Raw genomic sequence first — 25,888 nt, forward strand, 5'->3', positions numbered from 1 at the left:
CAGAAAATTAGAATATTGTGAAAAGGTTCAAAATTGATGGCCCCTGGTGCCACACTCTAATCAGCTAATTAACTCAAACCACCTGCAAAAGCCTTTAAATGGTCTTTCAGTCTAGTTCTATAGGCTACACAATCATGGGGAAGACTGCTGACTTGACAGTTGTCCAAAAGACGACCATCGACACCTTGCACAAGGAGGGCAAGACACAAAAGGTCATCGCTAAAGAGGCTGGCTGTTCACAGAGCTCAGTGTCCAAGCACATTAATAGAGAGGCGAAGGGAAGGAAAAGATGTGGTCGAAAAAAGTGTACAAGCAAGAGAGATAACCGCACCCTGGAGAGGATTGTGAAACAAAACCCATTCAAAAATGTGGGGGAGATTCACAAAGAGTGGACTGCAGCTGGAGTGAGTGCTTCAAGAACCACCACACACAGACGTATGAAAGACATGGGTTTCTGCTGTCGCATTCCTTGTGTCAAGCCACTCTTGAACCACAGACAGCGTCAGAAGCGTCTTGCCTGGGCTAAAGAGAAACAGGACTGGACTGCTGGTGAGTGGTCCAAAGTCATGTTCTCTGATGAAAGTAAATTTTGCATTTCCTTTGGAAATCAAGGTCCCAGAGTCTGGAGGAAAAGAAGAGAGGCACTTCATCCACGTTGCTTGAAGTCCAGTGTAAAGTTTCCACAGTCAGTGATGGTTTGGGGTGCCATGTCATCTGCTGGTGTTGGTCCATTGTGTTTTCTGAGGTCCAGGGTCAACGCAGCCACATACCAGGAAGTTTTAGAGCACTTCATGCTTCCTGCAGCTGACCAACTTTTTGGAGATGCAGATTTCATTTTCCAACAGGACTTGGCACCTGCACACAGTGCCAAAGCTACCAGTACCTGGTTGAAGGACCATGGTATCCCTGTTCTTAATTGGCCAGCAAACTCTCCTGACCTTAACCCCATAGAAAATCTATGGGGTATTGTGAAGAAGAAGATGCAATACACCAGACCCAACAATTCAGAAGAGCTAAAAGCCACTATTAGAGCAACCTGGGCTATCATAACACCTGAGCAGTGCCACAGACTGATCGACTCCATGCCACGCCGCATTGCTGCAGTAATACAGGCCAAAGGAGGCCCAACTAAATACTGAGTGCTGTACATGCTCATACTTTTCATGTTCATACTTTTCAGTTGGCCAACATTTCTATAAATCCTTTGTTTTTATTGGTCTTCAGTTATATTCTAATTTTCTGATATGATGAATTTGAGATTTTCATTTGTTGTCATTTGTAATCATCAAAATTAAACAAAATAAACATCTGAAATATATGAGTTTGTATGTAATGTATGAATATAATATACAAGTTTCACTTTTTAAATGGAATTACTGAAATAAATCTACTTTTTCATGATATTCTAATTTTATGACCAGCACCTGTATATTTAGGTTATAAGTAAAAAGAAATTAACAATTTACAAAATAGCAGACTTATTTTGAAATTAAAATTACCGGAAGTCGAGCACAGTAATTATTACTGCTAGATTTGAGAGATTAACGGGTTTTTTGCCTACTATGAATCGATTAAAGAAACAGTTGAATTCTACCATGTTCTGCTAAGTTTTTTAATTGTACTTTTTTAATTTTTTAATCATGTGATATAGTTACTTTCGAAGACACCTGAATAAAATACATGTTCAAACAATATTGAAAAGGCAAATTTAGGGGTTATCTGTAATTTCAAGCTTGATCAGTAGAGGGAGACAAAGCTTACAGTTTGAGCAAGATTATATTTTTTGGGTTTGTCATTGGACACAGAAAAATCTTTTCGCTGGATTCTGACATTTACACAATAAACCAATAAGTATACAGCTGCTAGAAAACGTTAACTATATGCCTATTTTCTTTCTAAATAAAGTATTTGTCTGGATTTTAAGAGAAATACAAAACAGTGACCTCTTCAAAACCAAAAAGGAAACTATTTTTTGGGGAAAATAGTAGTATATTATAGTTCTCTCTAAAACAATAGTTTGAAATAATAATTTCCACCATCAGTTTTTGACTTTACCAAATTCCCTAATATTTTCTGCTTGAGGAAATAAAAATACCATTTTGGGGTATTTTTTATTTTTTTACTGTGGCTTAATAATCAATAAACCGACACCTTCCTCCAAATATTTTGTCATGCCAGATATTGTTTCTATCATTATTATGAAGCTTTTAATTTGGGATATTACCGTGCATAATTTAGCCACTTCATCAGACAGCATGAAAAGAAAGAACTTGCAAAGCAACTACAGCGTAATTGAGTTTATTTATAAAAAAATCCAAGAAAGAATCTGCAATCTAAATGAAAAAAATAGGAAGAGTTCTTGAAAATAAAATAAAAAGGGTTATTTTTGTGTGATGGGAAATGAATTCTGGTCCATTAACTCTCCAACTCTCTCCTGGAGGGTTTGGACCACCTCTGCCAGGATAAAAAGATGCGTGTCATCCAGATCTTTTAGGATGAACTTCTTTCCCAAAGCCATCGTTTCGTCGAGGTAGAGGAGGAACTGTTTCATGGCGGGATCACTGGTCCACAGAGGAAATGGGGAAGAGAAAGGAAAAAAATATACATAAAAACTTAAAGCCACTATATAAAAGAAAGATAACAGTAAAATGATCAGATCTGCAGTGATCATACAGATTTACTTGTAGCTGAAAAGTGCAATACTCTCAATACAGTGGCTACTCTGGGAAAAAGTTAATTCAATGTATTAATAGCCTTAATTTGTTATCCAGCAGAAATTAAAATTACATCCAAAGACACAAAATTAAACAAAAAATAGAAGATTCTCTCTGATGTCAAACTTTAATATGTATGTAGCTTTCTAAGCAGGACTTGGCACCTTCCTAAGCAGCAAAAAGCAACATGTTTTAATCACTTTTTTTTATTGGGCTGCCAACTAGCCTGGCTGGTATAGTTCAATATCTATAGTTATCAATGATATAACAGTAAAATCACCAACATACATTACAGCAAGGGCGGCAAGATATGGCTGAAAATTTAGTCTCTAATTTTTTTTCTTCTACCAAATCTGGCTGATTTTATCTTGTGAACATCTTGATAGAAGTGTTGGCCTTATCTTTCATCCTGGAGAGAATTTTGAACAGTTATTAATTTTAAGCCATAATCAATGTGAAATGTAGTTCAACTCAGTAGAAATAAATCAGGTTTTAATTGTTTTCTCATTTAAGTAGATGCCCAAATTTGATATTGTACATAGTAGGCAAATCGTATCAGAGATGGACCTATATTAAGACATTTCCAAAACAAAACAAAAATAAATAGAAGTCTCACCATTCAACAAGAACTCCTTTGTGGACATTAACCATTTTGGCAACAAGATGATCAACAATGTAGCTCCTCAGGTGCAACTAAGAGGCTAAAAGAAAATACGAGCAGAGAACAGAAGTTATATGTTGTTAGAAATTAGCTAATTTAGCTAATGTTAACACGCAATAATTCAGCATTAAATATACTCGAATCAATAACACGGTTTTAAATGCCAAAACCCCCGTTTTCCATCCACATACCTCAATATATTGAAGATTAATGAACACATATGATCAAAGGTTTGTCTTAGGGCAACGCTAGCAAAAGCTTCCAGTTATAGAAATGTACGGCGCACAACAAGGGACAAACCTCTTCTTCTTCATTTTTAATCGCTGTTGGAACGCAAACGTTTGGCGCATTACCGCCACCAACCAGTAAGGGGTGTGGATAGCTAAAAAAAACAAACAAACAAAAAAACTGGTAAAACAAAAACGAATAAAATCTAAAATAAATCAAGACGACTTTCTGAATTTTTCGTTGCAGACTGATTAATGATAAATTTGAATCTGAGCAAACTACGGCTCTGACAAGTGACAAACTTCTCATCATACGGGTTTTCATTAACCCTTTCTATCCATTTGAGGAATGTTAATTTGTTTGTAGTAACTGGGCGAAATTTTAATATTATTGTTGGATTTTTTTTTCTTTATAAATAATAACTAGACACTGAAAACAAACTATGGACGATACTCTGAGGAAATTGTTCTTCCGCTCTACAGAACATAATAAGAAAAACAAACATTTAGGATGATGATTAGATTTATTCCTAAATAAGATTTAAAATCTGATTCTTTTAGGTATTATTAAAAGGCCATTTTATGCTCTGCTACTTGAACAGTTTTAGCAAGCAGGCCATTTATTCATGCTGTACTTCTTTTGTTTTCTAAAGTTATGCGTTTTGGCAAGAACATATGTATTAGAATATTTTATAGCCATTTACAAATAACTTAATGTTTTGATTATTTTTACATATTATTCAATGTTTGTTACTTCAAGCATTTCTTCTACACTGGTTGCATTTAATAGTTGATCATCTGTAGCAGATTGGTTTATCTCCTACTTGTTCATCTTCCACCTTTTAGTTTTGTTTTTTGGTCCGTTTACTTTATATAATCATTTTCATGGTGTATGTGTGTGTAGTATTTGCCCATCTGTTTTAAACCTTTCTAAACTTTGTGCTACAATGGGCGTTGATGTTATGTTAAACTATTTAAATACTGGCATTTTACAACAGTAAACCTGTACCTATCTTTCAAGTTCAATTTCTAAGCTTTGTTTCAAAACAAAAAAGAGAGTAATTCTTAAGGATGTTTAGATTTTTCATCATACATATTTTAATAGACAAAGGTGTGTTTACTTCCTGCTGTTATCACCAACGCCACAGGTTTCTTATGACAGTTCTATTGTAGAAGAGGTCCAAAGTGGTGCATCAAGAAAAAAAGGAAACAATTCTCCAGCTTCACTCATTTCTAACATTTATTGTCATTAATCTGTTTTTTATAGTAGTTTTTGTGCCACAAATCCAACTTGAATAGACTTCAAAAACACCAGGAGAGCCGATCTGATAGCTCAGGGCCTCCTGGAGTCCGGCTCAGAAGGGAGCACATTTTGGCACAAAATCTGTACAATATATAAATATAAAAATACATTTAAAATCAATATTCTGGTCCCAATCACTGAGATGTATTATTAGAGCTTAGAATAATTTGCTGCAGGTGCAAGAATGAGCTTAGTTGTAAACAAAGTAATGGAGTCTTGTAAAAATTAAACCCATCAGAATGTGTCCAATTTACATAAAATAAACACATAAAATAATTCCAACTTATTTAGCACAGGTCAGGTTTTTTCAGACATCAATGGGTAAAAAAAGGTTTAATTTCACTTCTCACATTAGTGATTGGCAGATGCCTATGTTAATGTGCCATAAGGAGGAAAGGCGTTTTAGGTTTAAGGGTGGAGGGTCAGTTTTAAGTGCATACTGGGCTGCATTTTTTTTTTTGTGCTTATGTATTTGAGTCACTGGCTGATGAAACGCTGCAGTGCTTCTTGGATGAACTGCAGACTGCGTCTGTATAGAAACGAGTCCTTCTTCTCTGGCTTGCAAATGTTGAGGTGATCAACATCCACCTCAATAAGCTCCCCAAGGCCGAGGTCTGAACAAAACACACACAAAAAAATAAATAAAAACACTCAAGATGAGAAGTAAAGGAAATGTGTCGCCTACTCATAAGTGCTACATACCTGCTGACTGCTTTGGTACCACCAGAATCTTGATCATGGGGCCGATGATGGTGGGCCGGGTCTCTGCAAAGCTCAGCACCTTGATTTCATTTTCTTTGGCAAAATTAAGGAAGCCTTCATTCAGACAGTGGAGGGCTGGTGAGTCTGAACAAAGACAGATATTTACTTTTTTTCAGAGACTAAAACAAACCCAGTTTTGCAGCTGAGAATTAAAACTCACCCCTACAAAGTTCCCTGACTTCTATAGAGGGAAAAAGGAGGTATCTGACATTGACAGAGTACTCTGCCATGAAGGTGCCATGGTGAGGAACACTATAGAACAAAACTCCCTTAGTGTTCTTTAATAATCCCTGCAGATCTGGGTCATCAGCTGCATCCAGCAGCATTTTCTTCACAAGCAGGCCTAACGGATACATCAAGCACAAGAGGGCGCACAAGCAACAAATACGTTCAGTTAAATGTAACAAATGGAGGGGGAAAAATGGAGGATATCTGATATGTTTGTGTTAGAATACCTCCCATACTATGAGCCACCCAGACCACAGGTCTCTCTCCAACTCCTGCAAGCTTTAATTTATTTAGCAGCTCCCGGCTTCTGTATGCCAATGACTTCCTGATGAGATAAAAAAAAAAAATTAAATAAAAGACTTTTCTCCTCTTTGCCAAAAACCGAATTGATCTCTTTGAGTATGCTTTGTATTCAGACTGAACCCTATTCCCTAGTATTTCAATTTTATTTACATACATCAACATAAAAATTATGTTCAGCTACCACATGAGATTAAAGACATCATGTTCTCACCTTTGATTCTCAGCGGGACACTTAGCCATCCAGTCGCTAAGATGACTGTCATACTCCACAGACAGTACTCTCAGGTTTGGACAGTCAGCTGCCAGCCAAGACTACATAGAAACAGAGAAACGAGTGCAAAGATTTATTTATCCAAACATCAACAAAACAGCTCCTGAATTATCCGAGTATCTTCTAGAGGCAGAGGTTTCATTTCCCTGTTTCCCTTTAAACTTGTTGAACATCCATCAAGAGGAGCATGCATTACCTTTGGCCAGCACTCTGTGTAATAATCTAGATCTTCCGCTTCATTTTCTTCTCCCGGTGTGTTGCGGTCCCTCTGCCTCCATGTTTTAAAAGCTGCTCCTAGAATCCCATGGATGAACAGCACATCTGCTTTGATAGGTTGGCTGCAAATGGACCAAGTCAAAGATGACGGTTGGATTTTATGTAAAATCAATAAAAACTAACCAAATTTTTTTTTTGAAGCATAAACTTTAACCATTTTCCTACTTGCCACGCGTTTGTGGGTGGAGGATGTAGATGCCATCTTGGTATTTCTCCCTCAACGTCTCCCTGTCCAGGTTGGCCAAAGCTCGAGCCGCATGAGACGCCTGAATTGCATGAGGAGACTGCAACATCTCGGCCAGGACAGAAACCCAACCTAAACGTAGGTAAAACATCATCAAGCAGAAAGCCTGTAATCTATGTCCGGGTAGGAAACCGCCTCTTTTTATGGTGACATCATAAACCGCTCACGCAGAATTATTATGAACTTACCGGACTGGACTATGGCCTGGTGAATCCCTTCGTTTAGCGCCAGGTTTCCTATGATACGAACAATGTTCCTCTGAATCTTTTGGGATTCCTTTCTGAGCTGATAAAGTCTCTGAAGAATCTGCAGACCTCCATTTGCAACTATGTGGTCACAGTGACTCTGTACCTGCAGACAATAAATCCATCAGGTTCTAAAAGATTCAACTCACCCTAGTTAAAAAAAGATTAACCTGTTTTGATATGCAAAAACCTTTGAGTGCTGCACAAGTGCTTGCAGGCAGAAGGACTCCACTTTTTCTGAGGGAACAGAAGTGAGGCTCTGGGCATAAGGAAGCCCATTACCCCCGAAACACCACAGTCCACCCTGCAACATCAATAGCCACAGCAAATCAAAGTATTATTTTTTTACTTTTCCAAATATTCTTCTAATAAATCCTTTTATGAACATGTGCATGCATGTTTTTATGTTACCCTTTGTGCTGCCATAGACTGACTACTCTCCCTAAGCGCCAGAGAGGTGAAGTACTGCACACATCTGTCGACTTCAGACAGAGGCAGAGACGCTAAGAGCTGCCGTAGAGCATCCTCTGCTGACATACCCTAAGAAGAAAACACAATAAAGTTAAAATCATGCAGATATGGAAATTAAAAGTATCCGCACCCCCTGTGCAAAAAAACATTTAAATAATTATTCTATTACAGCAACCTAAGAGAAAGCTTTAAAAATGCATTATATCTCTTCTTCAACTACCCCTGCTGGTTTTCTACAGGAGTTTAGAGAGGAAGGTTGATTTATTTCTGGTGAAGCCGTTTTGTGTTGATCATCATTCTGCCTGAAAACTCACTGATAATCAATTTTCAGTTCTTTTGTTAGAGCTTTTCATTCAAATATGTTTTGATGCCATGTACTCTAACAAGGATCCCAAGGCCTTTAATAGAGAAGAAGGCCCGCAGCATCACGGATCCTGCTCCACATCTATCAACACCTCCAAACATTGAGACTTCATGATGCATCATTTTCAACAGAAATCTATCAACAAATTTCAGACCCAAGTTTTATTTACCTTACCAGCCTGCTTACAGTATATGGTCTGAACATAGATGTGATAAATGGTTCAACCTGGCAGGAATAGGGCTCTATAAAATCTGTTTTAAGTTTTGAAAATTCCGTTTTTTCCATTTTAATTTTTGCGAATTCAGTTTTTTACCCTTTACTGTTATTTCAGTCGTAAAAAGAATGTGCTTTTAATGTTAATGATTAAAATGTACACAATTAAAATAGGAATGACCTTAAATTTATTGAGCTAAAAAAAACCATTTACTCAGTACTTTTACTGCATGATGCAACATAACACTGCACTCTAAGTAATAACAAAATATTAATGGTTATGAACCAATGGTTATAAATAAAAGTGCTAAAATAGGACCTCTCAATTTCAGAATTATAAAGTATTTCATAAAGAATCATATTTTCCATACAGTACATTAAAGTGCATAAGAAACAAGGCAAAATACAGCAAGTATGTAAGCATTGTGTTTCTCAACTTTTTCCGCCGAAAGCACAAACTGTGGAGAGCCACTTTGCGACTTTTCAATGTTTTGATGGGGGAGGGTGAGCGGAAATGAGGGAGCGGGAGGGGTTGAGTCGCCCAGATTTTCATCCCCCTGTGATTCCGTCCGCGATTCCGTGATCGTGGAAATTATAGGGCCCTACAGGAAGCATCTAAAATGAACCCTTTGTTATTTATACTCAAGGGTAACTGAAAAACTTAATTGCTAAATAACATTTTTTCAAATGTTTTTATCTAATTGATAAATTTGAATTTAAATGAAATGTAATATTCCCCACAGAATAAATTTTATTGCACTAAAAATTAGATTTTTCCTCCATCTTCAGTGTGAAATTGACCTACTGCGGCACAAAAGCTTTTAACACGCTGTGCAAAGGAATGCCAATAGATTCCTCCATGACTGTATATAAGGTTGCTGGATGATGTTAATAAGTAACTCCTAAACTAAAACACATACATCCTCTAAATTAGGCAGTGCAGGCGGCTGTCGGAAGAATCGCAGGTCCACTTGAGGAGTTCGAGCCAGACCAACTACTGTCCGCTGATCGATGACCTGAGCTGCTGTCTGATACTGGTAATCTGTAACAGACAACAGATTAGTACTCCAGTACCGAATGACTTGCGGTAATCGGAGGCCAATGAGTCTGCTTTACCTTGCCAGTGGGGATTTTCTGCAAGCTCCTGGACAGCCTGAAGTCTGACAGCTTTGTTAGGAGATTGGGCCTTCTTAAGCAGAACCCATAACCCAACTTCATGTGGGTCTGCATCAACGTGACTAAAGTGCTCTTAGAAACACAATAACAATGAATAAACTTACCAAGTTTATCTACACAATAACAGAACATGTACCACTAACAGCTCTAAGTAAACAACGGTGCAACAGATAGTCTACATCTAACTACACTATATTGCCAAAAGTATTTGCTCACCCATCCAAATTATTGGAATCAGGTGTTCCAATCACTTCCATGGCCACAGGTGTATAAATTCAAGCACCTAGGCATGCAGACTGTTTTTACAAACATTTGTGAAAGAATGGGTCGCTCTCAGGAGCTCAGTGAATTCCAGCGTGGAACTGTGATAGGATGCCACCTGTGCAACAAATCCAGTCGTGAAATTTCCTCGCTCCTAAATATTCCACAGTCAACTGTCAGCTGTATTATAAGAAAATGGAAGTGTTTGGGAACGACAGCAACTCAGCCACGAAGTGGTAGGCCACGTAAACTGACGGAGCGGGGTCAGCGGATGCTGACGCGCATAGTGCGAAGAGGTCGCCAACTTTCTGCAGAGTCAATCACTACAGACCTCCAAACTTCATGTGGCCTTCAGATTAGCTCAAGAACAGTGCGCAGAGAGCTTCATGGAATGGGTTTCCATGGTCGAGCAGCTGCATCCAAGCCATACATCACCAAGTGCAATGCAAAGCGTCGGATGCGGTGGTGTAAAGCACGCCGCCACTGGACTCTAGAGCAGTGGAGACGCGTTCTCTGGAGTGACGAATCGCGCTTCTCCATCTGGCAATCTGATGGACGGGTCTGGGTTTGGCGGTTGCCAGGAGAACGGTACTTGTCTGACTGCATTGTGCCAAGTGTAAAGTTTGGTGGAGGGGGGATTATGGTGTGGGGTTGTTTTTCAGGAGCTGGGCTTGGCCCCTTAGTTCCAGTGAAAGGAACTCTGAATGCTTCAGCATACCAAGACATTTTGGACAATTCCATGCTCCCAACTTTGTGGGAACAGTTTGGAGCTGGCCCCTTCCTCTTCCAACATGACTGTGCACCAGTGCACAAAGCAAGGTCCATAAAGACATGGATGACAGAGTCTGGTGTGGATGAACTTGACTGGCCTGCACAGAGTCCTGACCTCAACCCGATAGAACACCTTTGGGATGAATTAGAGCGTAGACTGAGAGCCAGGCCCTCTCGTCCAACATCAGTGTGCGACCTCACAAATGCGCTTCTGGAAGAATGGTCAAAAATTCCCATAAACACACTCCTAAACCTTGTGGACAGCCTTCCCAGAAGAGTTGAAGCTGTTCTAGCTGCAAAGGGTGGACCGACGTCATATTGAACCCTATGGATTAGGAACGGGATGTCACTTAAGCTCATATGTGAGTCAAGGCAGGTGAGCAAATACTTTTGGCAATATAGTGTACCTTAACATCTAAATCTATGCAACTGCTTTTATATAAAAAAAAAGCCTAGAGATACATTACTAACCTTGGAGCAGAAAGCTTTGCCCTGTTACCTTGGCAGCTTATAATTTGGAACAGTTCAAATGTTATTTACTTTTATCTTGAATACAAGTTTATGAAAACTACAAAAAAAAAAAAAAAAAGTATTGTGTCGACTGTAGACTTAACACATTATTGCAGAAAGTATGGAATACTCAAAAACAGGATGTTCATGTCTAAGGCAGGTGTTTCCTTGGCTCTCTGCCCTCATAAAAACAGTCAGCTGTAGTGTCAAGTAAAATAACTTTTCTGCTTCTATATACAGTAAAATCACATACCTTCCTTTAAATAAAAGACAAAATTTTCTTTTCTGCATAACCTTGTAGAAGCTTTACATTTCTTACCATCTAATGACTTTAGAAGAAGCTTAGAGGATAACTCCAGAAACCTTCTGGCTGCTCTGTGAAGTTCTTTTCTTGTTTTTTGTGTGAACTCTGTGAAATACGTGCATAAAGAGTAAATTAATTTAAACAATGAGAATTTTCTAAAGTTGAGCAGAACATTTAGTGTCAGTGTGCATTTCCATTAAATGATTCCAGTTGGTATTTTGCTTTAAAACATTGACCTTGGGTTAAAAAGACAGACAGAAAAAACCAGACAGGAAATAGAAAGAGGAAGGAAAGACAGAGGGAAATGATACCAGATGTTTTGGTCTACCAGGTATGCAAGAACTCATGTCCAAAATACATGAGGACACACAGACAGACCTAATATGACAGATGGCTAACACACCTTAGCGACTACATTTTTAGCACAAACAGGCTTTATTCATTTATTTAACAAAATCATCACCTGCAGATAGATGATCCTGTTCAGCAGAGGGAGTGGCTCTGAGATAAACGTAGGATTTGTATTTTTCTTGAAGAATTGCACTGGTGTCGATGGTCACAGCCTTATCTAAGGCGACTACTTCATAAGTAATAAATAAACAACCCCTACAAAGAGGGAAAACAACATATCAGACACCATAGAACAAAAAACACAAGTTAAGTTGAAAACTTCAGGATAATATAGCAACTCACCCAAACACAACTGCGCCAGTAACTTTGGCTATTTTTCCTAAATTTTGTGTGAAAGAAAATCAGTATTAATAAACAGGTAGAGCTGAGGACACCCCTGCCTCAAAGAAAAAATTGTTTTCAGAGAATATGGAACAATGTCTAAACTGGGAAAAAGAATACAGAGAGTTGAAAATAACTGAACATGAAAAATATAAACTTATTTTTTTTACACAGTGACTTTTTATTCATTATAAAAAGAAAGATCTTAGAGTTTCACACAGCTAAATTATCAGACGACAGGTTAACATGCTAAGTTATAATAAACCTATTTAGAAATCTGTAAAACATTATCATTTTCCTTTAATTTACATCTCCATTCTTCTTATGTTTGTTATATCAAATTAAATCCCAACAAAATAAAATCAAAAGGAAATAAAGTTTTTAAAATCGCTTTACAATTTTGGATAGTAGCTATAAAAAAAAAAAGTCACACAAAATCCAGTTTACAAAATCTATTCATCTTCTCGGTTCTAAAATGTGACAAAACTCCAAGTCCAACATGTGGACAGAGTGGCAGAACTGATGTTTTCCAGAATAATTAATCTAATTAAGACAGTTCCTCCGTGGACATAGTTATAATCTTCATTCTGTACTTGGCAAAGATTTGGAAATGAAATGAGAGCAGTGTCCTTCAGCTAAGAGCAAAGTGTAATATTTTGATAAGGCTGGATCCATGGATGTCTAATCATCTGCTCATGTGTGTGATGTAAAATAAGATGATGTGGCAGACTGAAGATGTATAAAATGTCTTTTTAACTGTTAATGAGGGCCACTTCCTGAGAGGTGAGCAGCTGCCTTCTTTACATTCTAAGCAATTTCTCTGATCTGAGTAAGATCACAATTTCTATCAGAATCAGTTGTCATGTCTCCGGGTTATTTAATGCATATAAGTTATGAAGTGTTATTTAAAGAGTTTGTCCCGAGTGATCTCTTTCCAGGGAAAAGAACCAGAGAGATGCATACACACAGAGCCTATCTTTATCACCCTGAATTAGCTGTGGATGATCAACATTGTGGCTAAACTGTTACTGACTGATGTCTTACTTAAATGATTCCACTGAAGCACTTTATTCACACCATGAGGCCCAGCTGTGCTCAATCTTCTGCAGTGGATCACACGGAGAGCTGCTACAGACATCCTCCACTTCTCTCTCACTACATAAATCAAACCAAAGAAAAGAAAAATAATTTCTCACACCAAGGATATAAATGTGTCACATGACAGCCGACAGAGCAAAGCTTCAACAGGCTAACAATAGCTAACTTAGCATAGCTTCATTTGAAATTATCTTACATCGACTCTCAAATGTATTAACAAACATGAATCCCATCGTTTCACACGATTCGACACACCTAATTGTAGGGAAGCTAACACAGATAAACGCCCCTATAATCTTTAGCCACAGGAAGCTACAACCGGTTAGCTAGCTAACTGTTTCAGCTCGAAATAACGGTCAGATATAACTGGCATTAAAAGCTAACCTGTGAAAAATTGTTGGGTTGCTTTCAATACCTAAAGATTATAGTTACCTGAAGTAATAAAGGGCGATTATTACGAGAATTTAGATGTCTTCTGCGGCTGAGGCTAGTATCTTCTCTGGAAAACGTCTCACAAATAATACGTCATCAACCGCAAAGATATTCCTGTCTGATGTCACACTTTTGACCAAAATATTACCACCGAGCAAACTTGGGTAAGCACATGTCTCTTTATTAAACGATTCTATATGTTGTTTCTTTTTTTTATGCTAAATAATCCCATTTAAACTTTTTATGTTTTATTTAAAAGCAACCACATTTTCATCCAGACCTTTAAAAAATGACCTTAAGTGATAGTTTTAACAAACATTCTGATAGTATTTACAGTCAAAATCTGTTAAACTTCAAAGCATTTAGTTTTTTACTGTCATACATGGAATATTCTGACGTACTAATCCTAGTAAACCGATTACATGACAAAAAAAAAGACATTACAACCATGTTAAATATATTTATTGATGTTTTTCTTATATAAAATTAATCTTAAAAATGCCCAAAGAAACTGACAGATTTAATATTTGATACCAACAAAATACAATTATACGAGATACCAGTTTAATCCTTGCTTAATCCAGTGCAGTCGAGTTCAGTTTATACCATTTGGTAGGAAGATTTCAAAGTTGCATCACAGCCATTAACTTTGCAGCAATCCCTTACACTGCAGAGATTGCATATCTGTAAAACTTGCTGCATTGTGTGAAGGGCAGTCATTGTTGACTTTTAGTCCTCAGTAATGGTGTGGATGGTTTCACACCATCTTGTACTGTATCTTCTTCTCTCTCTGCTTCCTTTAATGTCACTGAAAAATGTCCACCAGAAAGTTGTACAAAATAACTTTGTGATCTTGGAAAAATAAACAAAAACAATTCCCCAATTTTGCAGCTTTTTATCCCATTTGTGTTTCCTGGGTTACAGCCATGCAAATTATAATATAATTATTGTATATTATACAGTTTTACAATATAATTATTATGTTGTGATGAAATATCTGTACTGCACCTTAAACAAGTTTTGTATTTGTAGTGAAAAAAAAAAAAAAAATCATGTCATCATATTTATAAAATATCTTATTATTTCACCCCTTTGCTAGTTTGTGTTCCTCTTTGGAGTCCTTTGGCCATACATAATTAAATTAAATGTAGGCTTAAGTTATCTTAAAGAAATTTCCTCTTATGTACAGTTTAATTTAAAAGTATGGGATTTTCATAAAGCTTTGTGTCTCTAATAAGATTTATTTGAATTGTATTTCTGATTATGTCTATTGATGTTTATGTAAGATGAGAAATCCAATCTTATTTTTGTAGATATTATTCATTTAAGTTACATTGCCACCCGTTTTAATAAGAGTGTATTACTGAAAATGATTTTAGTGTTCTGATTGTCAAATAAGGTATAAAATAGCACCCAGGTGAATATGAAGTGATGCATGGTTGGTATAAAAACTACTGTGGCAGACAGCTGCAGTTTGTGTCAGTAGAAGTCTATAGGATCTATTAAAATGTACAAAGTGTATGAAAACAATAATAAATTTAGCATACATTTCTTTATACCTGCAAAAACATGACACCACAAAGGATCTAGAAACCACAACAGGCCATCCTATGGTGATGTAATGCAGTAATTGAAACATACTAGAAATAAAGAAGGAGGCATCAATTGTGCGCCTTTATTCTGCTGTTATGTGATGTGTTCAGGGTCCAGGCTTTGGTCAGAGGTAGGAATATGACATTATTGTTCCCAAAAGATGACGTATTTGTTAACCACAAGGAATCCAATAAATGCCAATTCATGCAGGTGCTTAAAAATGTCTTTTTAATACTATAAAATACTGTTTTTTTTTTTACATATCAATTTATACAAAATTAAAATAAAAAATGTAAATCCTTTGTTAAACCTTGGATAGCTCATATGCCTCAATAATTAATTATTTTTGTACATGGGAATTCCTGTTTTTCTATTTATAAAACATAATGTACCTGATATGCTCAATTATTCCCCATTTCTTGCCTCTGTGGTTATAAGTATCTCCTAATAATGTTTAGTTTTATTCTAGTCAATGTACAATTCTTACAATACTTAAAATAGCTATATATTTTAACAGCTTTAAAATTAAAGATCTAAAGAAAAAAAAACAAAGAAAAGAGTTCAGCATTTCTAGCAATAGTACGATGACTCTTCACATCTTGTGCTCTCACACACTTTTTACTTCAATCACTAGATATCCATTAAATGATGAGGGAAAGTCGAAACACACAGTTTTGAATCCATCCACAAAGGCTGACTCTTAAAGAACAGAAATGTGCATTAAAATAACCATTGGGTCTATTTAACCCTGCCTTAAGTTTAGTTTTACATATTTTCTTTCTTCTTATTTTGTGTGTATTTTTTGTAATAATATTGTTTCCTGTTGCAAGATTTGGCATTTTGGGTATAAAGTGAAGTAACAGCCTCCCATGCAAACATGATCATCTAAGTCTTAGGCAAATCGTAATACTAACTAAGAATCCATATTGGGGTTTATTTATTTATCCAGGAATTTGCCTGTTTCATATGTGTTATGTATTTTGTAGCTAATGGAGCATAAATAAGAAATAAGTTGTTGTAAAATGGTGTTGGGTTGATCAGGTTTTAGTTCCTCACTGTTTATCTCATCATCCAAGTCAGTAAAAACTCAAAGAATCCATCAGGGTTTATTATTTTTTTAAGTGTTATCATTCCTCTCAGGTACATGTCTCCTGATAAGCCCTGATGATGCTCTCATAAGCCGGAGGTGGGGTCTGCGTCACACCCAAACCCCTCAGTCCATTGTTCCCCCAGAATGACTCTGGTCTAGAACGGTTGGCAGCTGGTCCTGCTGCGGCTGAAGCCGACCCGGCTGACGTGGTCAGAGGTGGAGTACGAGGCAGCGTGGTCTGACTCCCCTCCTCAGCCTCTCTCGCAATCTGGCTGCACTGGATAAGGGGGTGGAAGGTAGAGGCCCTGAAGCTGGATTTGTGCCCCACTGCATCCAGGTGATCTGGGGAGGATGTCGGACGGTGGAAGCTGAACGCTGCGCTTAATAAGCTGTTGTTGCTGCGACGTTCGTAGCTGCTGCTGCTGCGGTTGAAGCCCTGGCGACCTTGGGGGGAGTTTTTGGAGCGGCGGGGTGGGCGACGGGTGATTTTGGCAGAGCCTGCTTTGCGTCGGGACATCCAGGTTAGGATCACATAAACTGTGGCACCCAGCAGTAACCCCACAGCGACGGATACACAGAAAGCTATGATTAAAGGAGCTGTGAAAAGAAACATTAAAAACACTCTTAGTATTCTGTAGAGTCATTTTTTTATCTCCATAAAAGACATATGATCACTTTTTTAGATCAGGACTTATAGTTTTCATAACATGAAATGTGTTTTTGAATCTGTTTCCATTTACTCTGTTATACCTCTGCAAAAACAAGCAATATTTTGCCTTCAGAAGTCATTTAATAGTAAAAGGAGTCTGCTTTTGAGAAATATCATCTCAGTTTTAATGCTGACTTTTCTGTTGAGGGTTTCCAGATTTCTGAGAACAAACAGCATCACAAAGACAAAACAAATAAGCCCATAGGTTAGGGAGGAAGTTTTGAACAACAATTGTTTAATTAGGAGTAGGGCTGAAACAGTTAATCAAATGAATCGTGATTGATCGAATATTTAAATAATCGTCAACTAATTTAGAAATTGATTAATTGTTAACTGGATTATATAGACTTTAAAACACACCTTTAGCTGACAGAGCGACTCACATTGAGCAGCAATTCTATCAAAATTGTGAAAAAAAATGTCTAAAAAGTCTTTTAATGGGCCTTTTGCTATCAAATTATGAATCGAAAAAATAATCAACAGATGCATCAATTTGCAAAATAATTGTTCGTTGCAGCCTCAATTAGGAGCATTAATCAGATAGAAAGTCAAAAAAGTAGAGGAGCTGGTATAGATCCAAAGCTGAGGGGATTTGATCAGATAAGGTCAAAGTTAAACTTTCTGGCCCACATGCTGACAGTTGGATATGGTTGAAATCACACAGTCTTAATGGAGAAACATGGTAATGGCTCCATCATGCTGCTAGGATCCTTTTCTTCGGAAGAGAAAGGAAGGCTGACTCCAGTTTTTAAGATGATGGATTGAAATACAGAAAAACTGCTAAAAAAAACAACTTGTAACTGAAGTTAAGGTTTAACCTTCAGCATGTTAACCAAATCAGTGTACCCCAACTTTAAAATACAACGGTTGACATTTAAGGCTAGACTTGAAAATTGATATTTGCAACATTCTCCTTCTAACCTGATTGAACTTGAGGCATTTCCAAAGAACACAGTAAGAAGTCTTTGGTTCATTAATGTGCAAATCTTGTAAAGACATAAAACCTTTAGCTATAAATGAAGCAAAAAGTGGCTTTATAGAGGATTAAGGGAATTCAAACATAATTCTTGTCTTATATTGCATTTCTTTGCTGATGGTGGTCAGATGGCCCAGTCGTGCCAGTGTACAGCAGCCTCACTATTGTCAGTGCGCCCCAAGGCAGCTGTGGCTACAATGTAGCTTGCCACCATCAGTGTGGTATTGAATGGGTGAATGACTGAATGAAATGTAAAGCGCTTTGGTCAAGCCTCCTGACTTGGAAAAGCGCTAAGTACAGGCCATTTGTTAATTTACAATTCTAAACTATTTTGTGTTGATCTAATCCCTCCAAATACATTTAAAATACACTGATTCCAGCACAACTAAAGAGAAAAGTCTGCAATATCAGAACTGTCAGATTTTCTGTCATATTTTTAGGCAGAATTTTGCACACATAAAAAGTGCAGAAGTTTGGGGGGGAAAAAAGAATTTTTACCACAATGATCCATTTGAGAAGTGTGATAAGACTGGAGTTAGCAGTCTTTAAAACAAAGGTTTGTTTGGATTTATTTTGGTAGACTAACCCAGACAAACATGTTGTAACCATTTAAGCTGTAATTAAAGCTGAGATTCTTGAGTAAAGCCAAAGGCGCCAATTAAAGACACCACATCAGACAGAGAGGAAGTAGAAAAGTTTGAAAACTCACCGCTATCAAAGGACTTCAGTATGTCCAGAATGACATTTGTGCTGTTTCCATCCATGACAAGAAAAGAGACTGATCCCTCGTACAGTCGTTCTTATAAACTCCTGTTCCCCCTCTTCTCTACAATCTCTTTGTCTGTGTTTCCTCTCTTCTAATGGATTTTCCTGTCTTTTTCAGCCTTGTCCCTTTTCCTGTTTTCCTACTTTCTCTCCCCCTGCTGCTTCACTCACTTTCTCTGAGACTGTTTCTGAGAGAGGCTGCACCCTGAGGCACGCAGGACCAACGGCAAACCCTGGCAGTCATCTTGTTTATGGAAGTGGAAAACTACGATGTCACATTTCCTGCTTTTCTGCTTGAAATTAGCAACAGGAGTGGCTTATCTTAGCAGGACAGAGATCCTGGAGGTGGGCAGGCAGGGTGTTTCTGTAATCACTTCCTTTCCCATCACTTCCTCAAGGTTGATTAATGGGAGAAGACAAAAAGTTCATGGAAGGAGTCAGTCCTTCTGCTTTCACCAAAGAAGATTTATAAATAATTGAAGCCAAACTTTCTACCTCCTAATAAAGAGATTTTAATAACTTTCTAGATTCTTGGCTTCCCCTTTTTTTATTAAATATTTTTCTGTTTCTTAAATTGACTTGTGAGTTCTAGTAGTTTAACTTTGAAACTACTGTGGTGCATTCCTAACAGCCTGTCGGCGTGTGGATATCTGCAGAAATTCCAGCATTTGTGTTTCCGCAGAGTCTGCCAGGGCAGCGGTGTCTGGTTTGAATGGTCAGGACATCCACTAAAAACATCAGCTATTAAAAAAGCAGCAAAAGCACTGCAACTATTTGTTTTCTTTTTACCAGAATATTTTCTTTATCTCTTAATTAAATGCCAGATCTTTCCTTATACTGGCTTTGTTTCTCCTTTATAGACAAATAGGTGCAAAATTAGGATAAGTGTCCTGACACCAGTCGACCAGTTATTCTTCTAACTTAAGTTTCAGTTTTAATCATTTTAATTCAAGTTTTATGGGCATTTAAAGTTTGAACTTCTTAAAGAAACTAAAAGACCTAATTCTACTTTGCTGCCTCTGGGAGAACTAAAGGCCATCGCTTGAACTTCCTTTAATTGTTGGCGTACATGTGAGACCTGTCTGAAATAACCAGCTACCACCCATAACACTGTGAGAATTGGTATGTGTGGTTATTGTTTTCTTTGATTGAGAAAGTGCAGGCATCTTTTCTGTAAATAATCTGAGGAGACATTCTTTGAGCTTTATGGTTTTCCGTTTGTTAGACAAACATAGAGGAGATTGTTGGGACTTTATTGCAAACTGGTTTCTTGTAAAAGAAAAAAGCCGATATTAATCATTGTTGCTTAGGATGCATTGTATTTTTGTGTACATTAAATACACAAGAATCAAGGACTAAATCATTACTTGGTTTTATTTATTAGGGTTTTATTAATGTGAGTGATGGCTTGCATGGGAGCAACCCTTCTATAAAAAAAATTATAAACTTGAATATTTTGCTGAAGAAGAACTTTGTTATAGATTTTTTTTTTGTGTAAATTGAACATTTAGTCAGTATTATATTTAATGTAAAAAGCTTACTAATTAGGAAAAAAAAGTGTTTTCCTGAATAGTCAACGTTTCTTTTATTCTTACTCTGTCCAGTAGGGGAAGCTGTAACCCAGGATTTCAAATATTTACATTCATCAATTTTAAAAAGTTTTACAATCTTCTCTTAAATATATATATTTTTTTAATTTATCAAGCTTAACTTTTCTGTTATAATCCAGGTAACATTTTTTAACAGTAAAGTCCAAAAATATTGACTTCTTAGATTAGTTATTAGATCAATTTCTACTAATTTGTTGGTGCACTTAGGGTCATTGTTCAATTGGAAGATCCATTTTTCTTAAAAAGCTTTGGCATCCTGATTGATGTCTTGAGCTGTTGGTACAATAACCTGGCATAGTGTTTTTCTTACCTTCCCTCCTCCTCAGCATAACCCCCACCACATGATGCTGCCACCACTGTGCTTCTCAACTGGGATTTTAAGCCTCCCATTATTCATCCAAATGTAAGATGAATGAATTGAGAAGATGAATGTGGCATCTTCTGACCTGCAGGAAAAGCCAAACTTGTAGAGCTCAACAAATATATTGACTGATTAACAAAAAATTTATTTATTTTTGGTGATGATGTCACCTAAGGAAGCAATGTGTTATTTATTTTTTTATTCAAATGTGATGAATTAAACATCAAAAGCTTAAAATGCTAAGATATTAAAATATATTTTAAAATATGTAGTTATCTTAGCATAAACTTGAATTTTAAGCAAGTAAAAAATAATTTACTCATGCACCTAATTTTGAGTTGGGTATAAATGACTTTAAATGAAGGGCTGTATAAGGTCAAAACCAATGATGACCAAAAAGAACACAAAGGACCTTCTCTCATTTATAAAATAGTATTTATCCCCAAGACGTTGAGGAAAATAATCTGTGGATTAATGAGATAAACAGATGTTTATCGGACGGCTTCAGCTAAAATCTATTGGCTTCTTAAGCCTCTAGAGGCTACAGTGTTAGTTAACTCATTAATGGACAGTTAACGAAGGTAAACTAACAGCACACTCAAACATGGTGTTGGTAGTGTGATGTTATAAAAATATTATTTTTATTATTTATTATTAATGTTTTATTTATCTATTTTTTATTAAGTCACGTGAAAATGTGGACCTAAGATCATGACCTTAAACAGACAGTAATAAATAAAGCTGATTTTCAACAAGAGCTATGCTATTTAAACAAATGCTACGATCAGCATTTGTTTGCAGCTCATAATTCAAAGAAAAAAAGGAAAATTAGGCTCAGTAAAAATAATCGCTGCCTTTCTAATCTTTGCATTGTTGTGGTTTTCTGTAATACTTTCCCAGAATTTTAAAGAGGATGTAGTAGAGAATGTTAACAGGTTATGTAGGAGCTATTTCTCTATTTTTGTTTAGGAACTTAGATTATTTATTTAGTTTGTATTTATTTAGTTATTTGTTGCATTTTTGTTTGAAAGTAGTTGCTTAGAATACAATTATTTCTTAGTAAATTGTTTAATTAGTTAATTGATTTTGTCTGGGTGTCTGGTATATAGATACATGGATTCCAGGTAGCTCAGGTGAAAAGTGGGTGGGCTTAAGGTTTTTTACCAGTCTTCCAGTCTTCTAGCTGCAGTCTACCAGGCCTTTCAGAAGGCAAGTCACTCAGCCTTAATCAGTGAGCACAAAGGCAGAAACCAGGCCAGGAGATGTGGCAAGTAGTCTTTTTGAGTTTTTTGTATCATGTTTATTTTTCCTGAAGAAACCTGGAATAAACTCACTGAACTGCATTTTTCACGTATTTTGAGAATTTTTTGTACTGCGTAAAACCAGAAACCCACAATTCCTCAAGTGACTATTTGATTTACATTTATTTTTTGCTTTTTCATTTTTAAGTTTTTTCATAGACAACCTGTCACTACATCAAGTAAAAAACCCGCCCTTGGACCTTTGTTTTCAACGATCTCAAATCTGCTGATGAGTGGATAGTGAAGCCATGGATTCAACTTCTTTGTTCTTGGATGGTGTCACCTGGAGGAAGTGCCGCGCCCACAAGCCATGAGGTGCCTCACTTACAAGCCACAAACACTCATGTCCCTCTTCAATGAGAATGGTATGTACAAAGATTGCTAATGCTGTAAAGGAAAACGGCCAGACGATTGGAGTTTGATGATAGCAATCAATGTTAAAGCAACAGTTTGTCAACATGAAGATGAGTTAAGGATTGAATTAAAGCATTTGCATTCCTAAACAAAGCAAGTGGATTTGAAATATAAACTGAACAAAGGCAACAACAAAGTTACACGCAGTTTAAAGTTTGTGCACAAAATGTCTGATGTAACAAAACCACAGATGGCCAAGAGTGACTCAGAGGTTTCATCCAAAAGAAGCATTAAATACACTGATAAAGGCTTGATGTCATATATAAAAACATGCCAAGATAAAAGAAGTGCTAAATTGAAACAGGCAAGACGGATAAAAGATTATTTAAATGTTTTGATGGAATCAAAGGATAAAGCTGACTCAGTAAAGTCTCTTTTGGCTACATTTATGCAATGTTGTGAGGATGCAGAGGTGTCTCATAAACAATTAACAAGTATGCCACTCCCCTCTGATGAACTCAAGAGACAAAATGAACATTTTCTAAGTATAATGAGTACCTACCAGGAGTTTACTGAATGTGTAAAGGGTTGGGTATATGAACTGGGTACGCCATTTGTGATACCAAATGCAGATACTGATGATCAAGTCAAAAATAACACTGAAGATGTAATTAACCCTGAAGACAGTGTTTCCAATGTGTGCTCTGTAAAGTCCAATCCATGTTCTCAAGTGTCCCGTGTATCTTCCATTAAATCTGCACACATAAGAGCAGAGGCAGAAAGAGCAGCGCTGTTGGAGCGTGCTGCAACTCTCAAAAGGAAGCATCAGCTTGAAGCTATGGAGGAAAAGTTAAAACAAGAAAGGGAGCAATTTGAACTTGAGACAGAGCTAGCAGCTGCTAATGCAAAGCTGCGCGTATTTGAAATAAATTCACAAGGTGGCTCGAAATGTTCTGATGGCATGAACTCGTACATTAAAAAAGGTATTTGTAAGTCAGGGCCAAAACTTAATGCAAGTGCCAACATAGTCGTTCCCGAGGACAAGGATTATGTTATGTCCTCTGCCATCTCTGAGCATCCAGTTGTTCGACTGAAACATAAGTCAGCATTCAAGGCACTGATGAGCCACAAAGTGTCCATGCTCAACTAAATGTTCAAAGTCCAGACACAACTGTACAGCCACAATTGGATCATCAAACCAGTATAATTAACATCATGCAAAGGCAAAATGACATCACTGCCATGTTGGTTCAGCAGAGTCAGAGTTCGGTTTTGCCACCAAGAAACATTCCAGTTTTCGATGGCAACCCTCTTGAATACAAATCATTCATAAGAGCATTTGAGAACGTTGTGGAAGCCAAAACATCTAACTTAAGTGATTGTTTGCACTTTCTAGAACAATTCACTAGGGGACAACCTAGAGACCTTGTGCATAGTTGCCAGCATTTACCATCGGAATTGGGCTATCGTCAAGCTAAAAATCTTCTTTCTGAACATTTTGGAAATGAATACAAGATTGCACAGGCCTATATGGATAAAATTAACAACTGGCCAGCTATTAAAAGTGAGGATATTAAATCACTCGAAGCATTCGCTCTGTTTCTTAAAGGATGCTCAAATTTAACGAAACACCTCACTCATATGAAAGAACTGGACTTGCCTTCAAATATGAGGAGCATAATCTTTAAGCTTCCCTATAAAATGAGAGAGAGATGGAGAAATGTAGCCTGTGACCTGCAAGAAAAAAGGGATCAAAGAGCATTATTTACCGATCTTGTTGCTTTTATTGAAAAGCAGGTTAGAATTGCATCTGATCCGTTGTTTGGCAATATCATTGACCTTCAACAGTTCAGCTCTAAAAACCCCAATACCGGCTTTACAAAACCAAAGAAAAAGGGAAGCAGCTTTGCTACAAAAGTTCTTTCAGTGAATAATGAATCACCTGAAAATAAGATGAAGTCCTCTAAAAGCCACAACTGTTTGTATTGTTTCAAAAGTAATCACTCAGTTGACAAATGTTTTAAGTTTAAAGACAAGCCACACAAGGATAAAGTGAACTTTATTAAAGAAAAAGGCATGTGTTTTGGTTGTTTAAAGGTGGGACACATAAGCAAAGAATGCAGAGGTCGCTTGGTCTGTACTGTCTGTCACCAACAACATCCCAGTGTCCTGCACATTGACAAGGAAAGTACAAAAGCTTTCTCCAGATGTCCACAGATTCCTCTGAGAACCACGTCCACCATGACTCAAACCTGTAGTCATATTAAGGTCTGTGATGAAGATAATTCAATTCTCTCTATTGTTGCAGTTCAAGTTAGGAGTCCAACAACCAACTCAACCGTGCAGACATATGCATTTCTGGACCCGGGCAGCACAGCGACATTCTGCACAGAGAGTCTAGCCAGAAAGCTGCAACTGAAAGGCAAAAGAACAAGCATTCAGCTGCAAACGATGGGTCATAAAGACATTGTGAGTACAAACATCATTTCTGGACTTCAAGTAGCAGCGTTTGATAAAAATGATTTCATTGAACTTCCAGATGTCATGACACAAAAACTAATGCCTGTTTCAAAGCGAAATGTTCCACAACAGGAGGACATTAACCAGTGGCCATACCTGCAAAGTATCAAGCTCCACAACATAGATGCTGATGTAGATTTGCTCATTGGCACAAACGCACCTAAAGTAATGGAGCCATGGGAGCTGATAAACAGCCAGGATGATGGCCCATATGCAGTTTGGACTCGAGTTGGTTGGGTCATCAATGGACCACTTAGGAGTGAAAGGAAAAAGACAGACTTTCATGCTTTCACCGCAAACAGGATTTCTGTTCAAAATCTGGAAACAATGTTGATTGAACAATATAATCATGATTTCAATGAAAAAACATCCCAAGAACAGATTGAAAATTCCAGAGAAGATAGCAAGTTTATGGATATCATGAACAATACAGCACATTTAATCAATGGACATTATTGTATTGATTTGCCTTTTAAGGCTGAAAATCCTACCTTGCCAGTGAACCGCTGTATTGCAGAGCAACGTCTTCAAAGCCTGAAAAAGAAGTTTGATAAAAGCCTCACCTTCAAGAAAGATTACATTGCTTTTATGGATGACATGATATGTAACGGATACGCTGAAGTTGTTCCTGATGACCACTTGGTGGGCAGTGAGGGAAAAGTGTGGTGTATATACCCCACCATGGTGTTTATCACCCCAGAAAAGGCAAACTAAGAGTTGTTTTTGATTGTGCTGCAACATTCAAGGGGACCTCACTGAATTGCCAGCTATTACAAGGACCTGATCTGACCAACTCAATTGTGGGAGTTCTTGTGCGCTTCAGACAAGAGCCTATTGCCATTATGGCAGATATTCAAGCCATGTTTCACCAGGTCCATGTTCCAGAGAAACATAGAGACTTTCTTCGCTTCCTTTGGTGGCCCAATGGTGACACGTCCCAAGTTCCACAAGAATATCGAATGACAGTGCATCTGTTTGGAGCAGTTTCCTCGCCGAGCTGTGCAAATTTTGCATTAAGAAAAACAGCAGAAGACAATGCTCAG

General features: G+C 37.3%; 4 protein-coding genes across 7 annotated transcripts; 1 reads left to right on the forward strand and 3 right to left on the reverse strand.

Moving 5' to 3' along the window:
* Positions 1-2,282: 2,282 nt before the first annotated feature.
* On the reverse strand, positions 2,283-3,719 carry gtf2h5 (general transcription factor IIH, polypeptide 5). Its single transcript, XM_038281661.1, has 3 exons — positions 3,567-3,719; positions 3,331-3,415; positions 2,283-2,561 (listed from the first exon to the last, which is right to left on the reverse strand). Exons 2-3 carry the CDS (start codon positions 3,363-3,365, stop codon positions 2,381-2,383), a joined length of 216 nt encoding a protein of 71 aa, XP_038137589.1. The 5' UTR covers positions 3,366-3,415; positions 3,567-3,719; the 3' UTR covers positions 2,283-2,380.
* Positions 3,720-4,818: 1,099 nt separating this feature from the next.
* Positions 4,819-13,691, reverse strand: serac1 (serine active site containing 1). 4 transcript variants are annotated; one of them, XM_038281665.1, is made up of 18 exons: positions 13,593-13,691; positions 13,081-13,189; positions 11,998-12,034; positions 11,768-11,910; positions 11,320-11,409; positions 10,962-10,997; positions 9,399-9,530; positions 9,203-9,324; positions 7,646-7,774; positions 7,425-7,538; positions 7,178-7,340; positions 6,911-7,061; positions 6,666-6,807; positions 6,410-6,510; positions 6,123-6,220; positions 5,828-6,010; positions 5,608-5,751; positions 4,819-5,519 (listed from the first exon to the last, which is right to left on the reverse strand). In XM_038281665.1, the coding sequence occupies exons 2-18, from the start codon at positions 13,172-13,174 to the stop codon at positions 5,383-5,385; spliced, it is 2,016 nt and encodes a 671-aa protein (XP_038137593.1). In that variant the 5' UTR covers positions 13,175-13,189; positions 13,593-13,691; the 3' UTR covers positions 4,819-5,382. The 4 variants fall into 4 exon arrangements, with proteins under 4 accessions (XP_038137593.1, XP_038137591.1, XP_038137594.1 ...); XM_038281663.1 differs by having other exon boundaries at positions 13,567-13,691; XM_038281666.1 differs by having other exon boundaries at positions 13,519-13,662.
* Positions 13,692-15,216: 1,525 nt separating this feature from the next.
* Positions 15,217-18,979, reverse strand: myct1a (myc target 1a). The gene is made up of 2 exons (XM_038281668.1): positions 18,644-18,979; positions 15,217-16,846 (listed from the first exon to the last, which is right to left on the reverse strand). The coding sequence occupies exons 1-2, from the start codon at positions 18,696-18,698 to the stop codon at positions 16,296-16,298; spliced, it is 606 nt and encodes a 201-aa protein (XP_038137596.1). The 5' UTR covers positions 18,699-18,979; the 3' UTR covers positions 15,217-16,295.
* Positions 18,980-22,149: 3,170 nt separating this feature from the next.
* Positions 22,150-25,559, forward strand: LOC119781261. The gene is made up of 3 exons (XM_038281672.1): positions 22,150-22,286; positions 24,423-24,794; positions 24,918-25,559. Exons 1-3 carry the CDS (start codon positions 22,245-22,247, stop codon positions 25,557-25,559), a joined length of 1,056 nt encoding a protein of 351 aa, XP_038137600.1. The 5' UTR covers positions 22,150-22,244.
* The last annotated feature ends 329 nt before the right edge of the window (positions 25,560-25,888 follow it).

Source organism: Cyprinodon tularosa, unplaced genomic scaffold, assembly GCF_016077235.1.
Source record: "Cyprinodon tularosa strain WSP-4 unplaced genomic scaffold, ASM1607723v1 ctg173, whole genome shotgun sequence".
NCBI classification, from domain to species: Eukaryota; Metazoa; Chordata; class Actinopteri; order Cyprinodontiformes; family Cyprinodontidae; genus Cyprinodon; species Cyprinodon tularosa.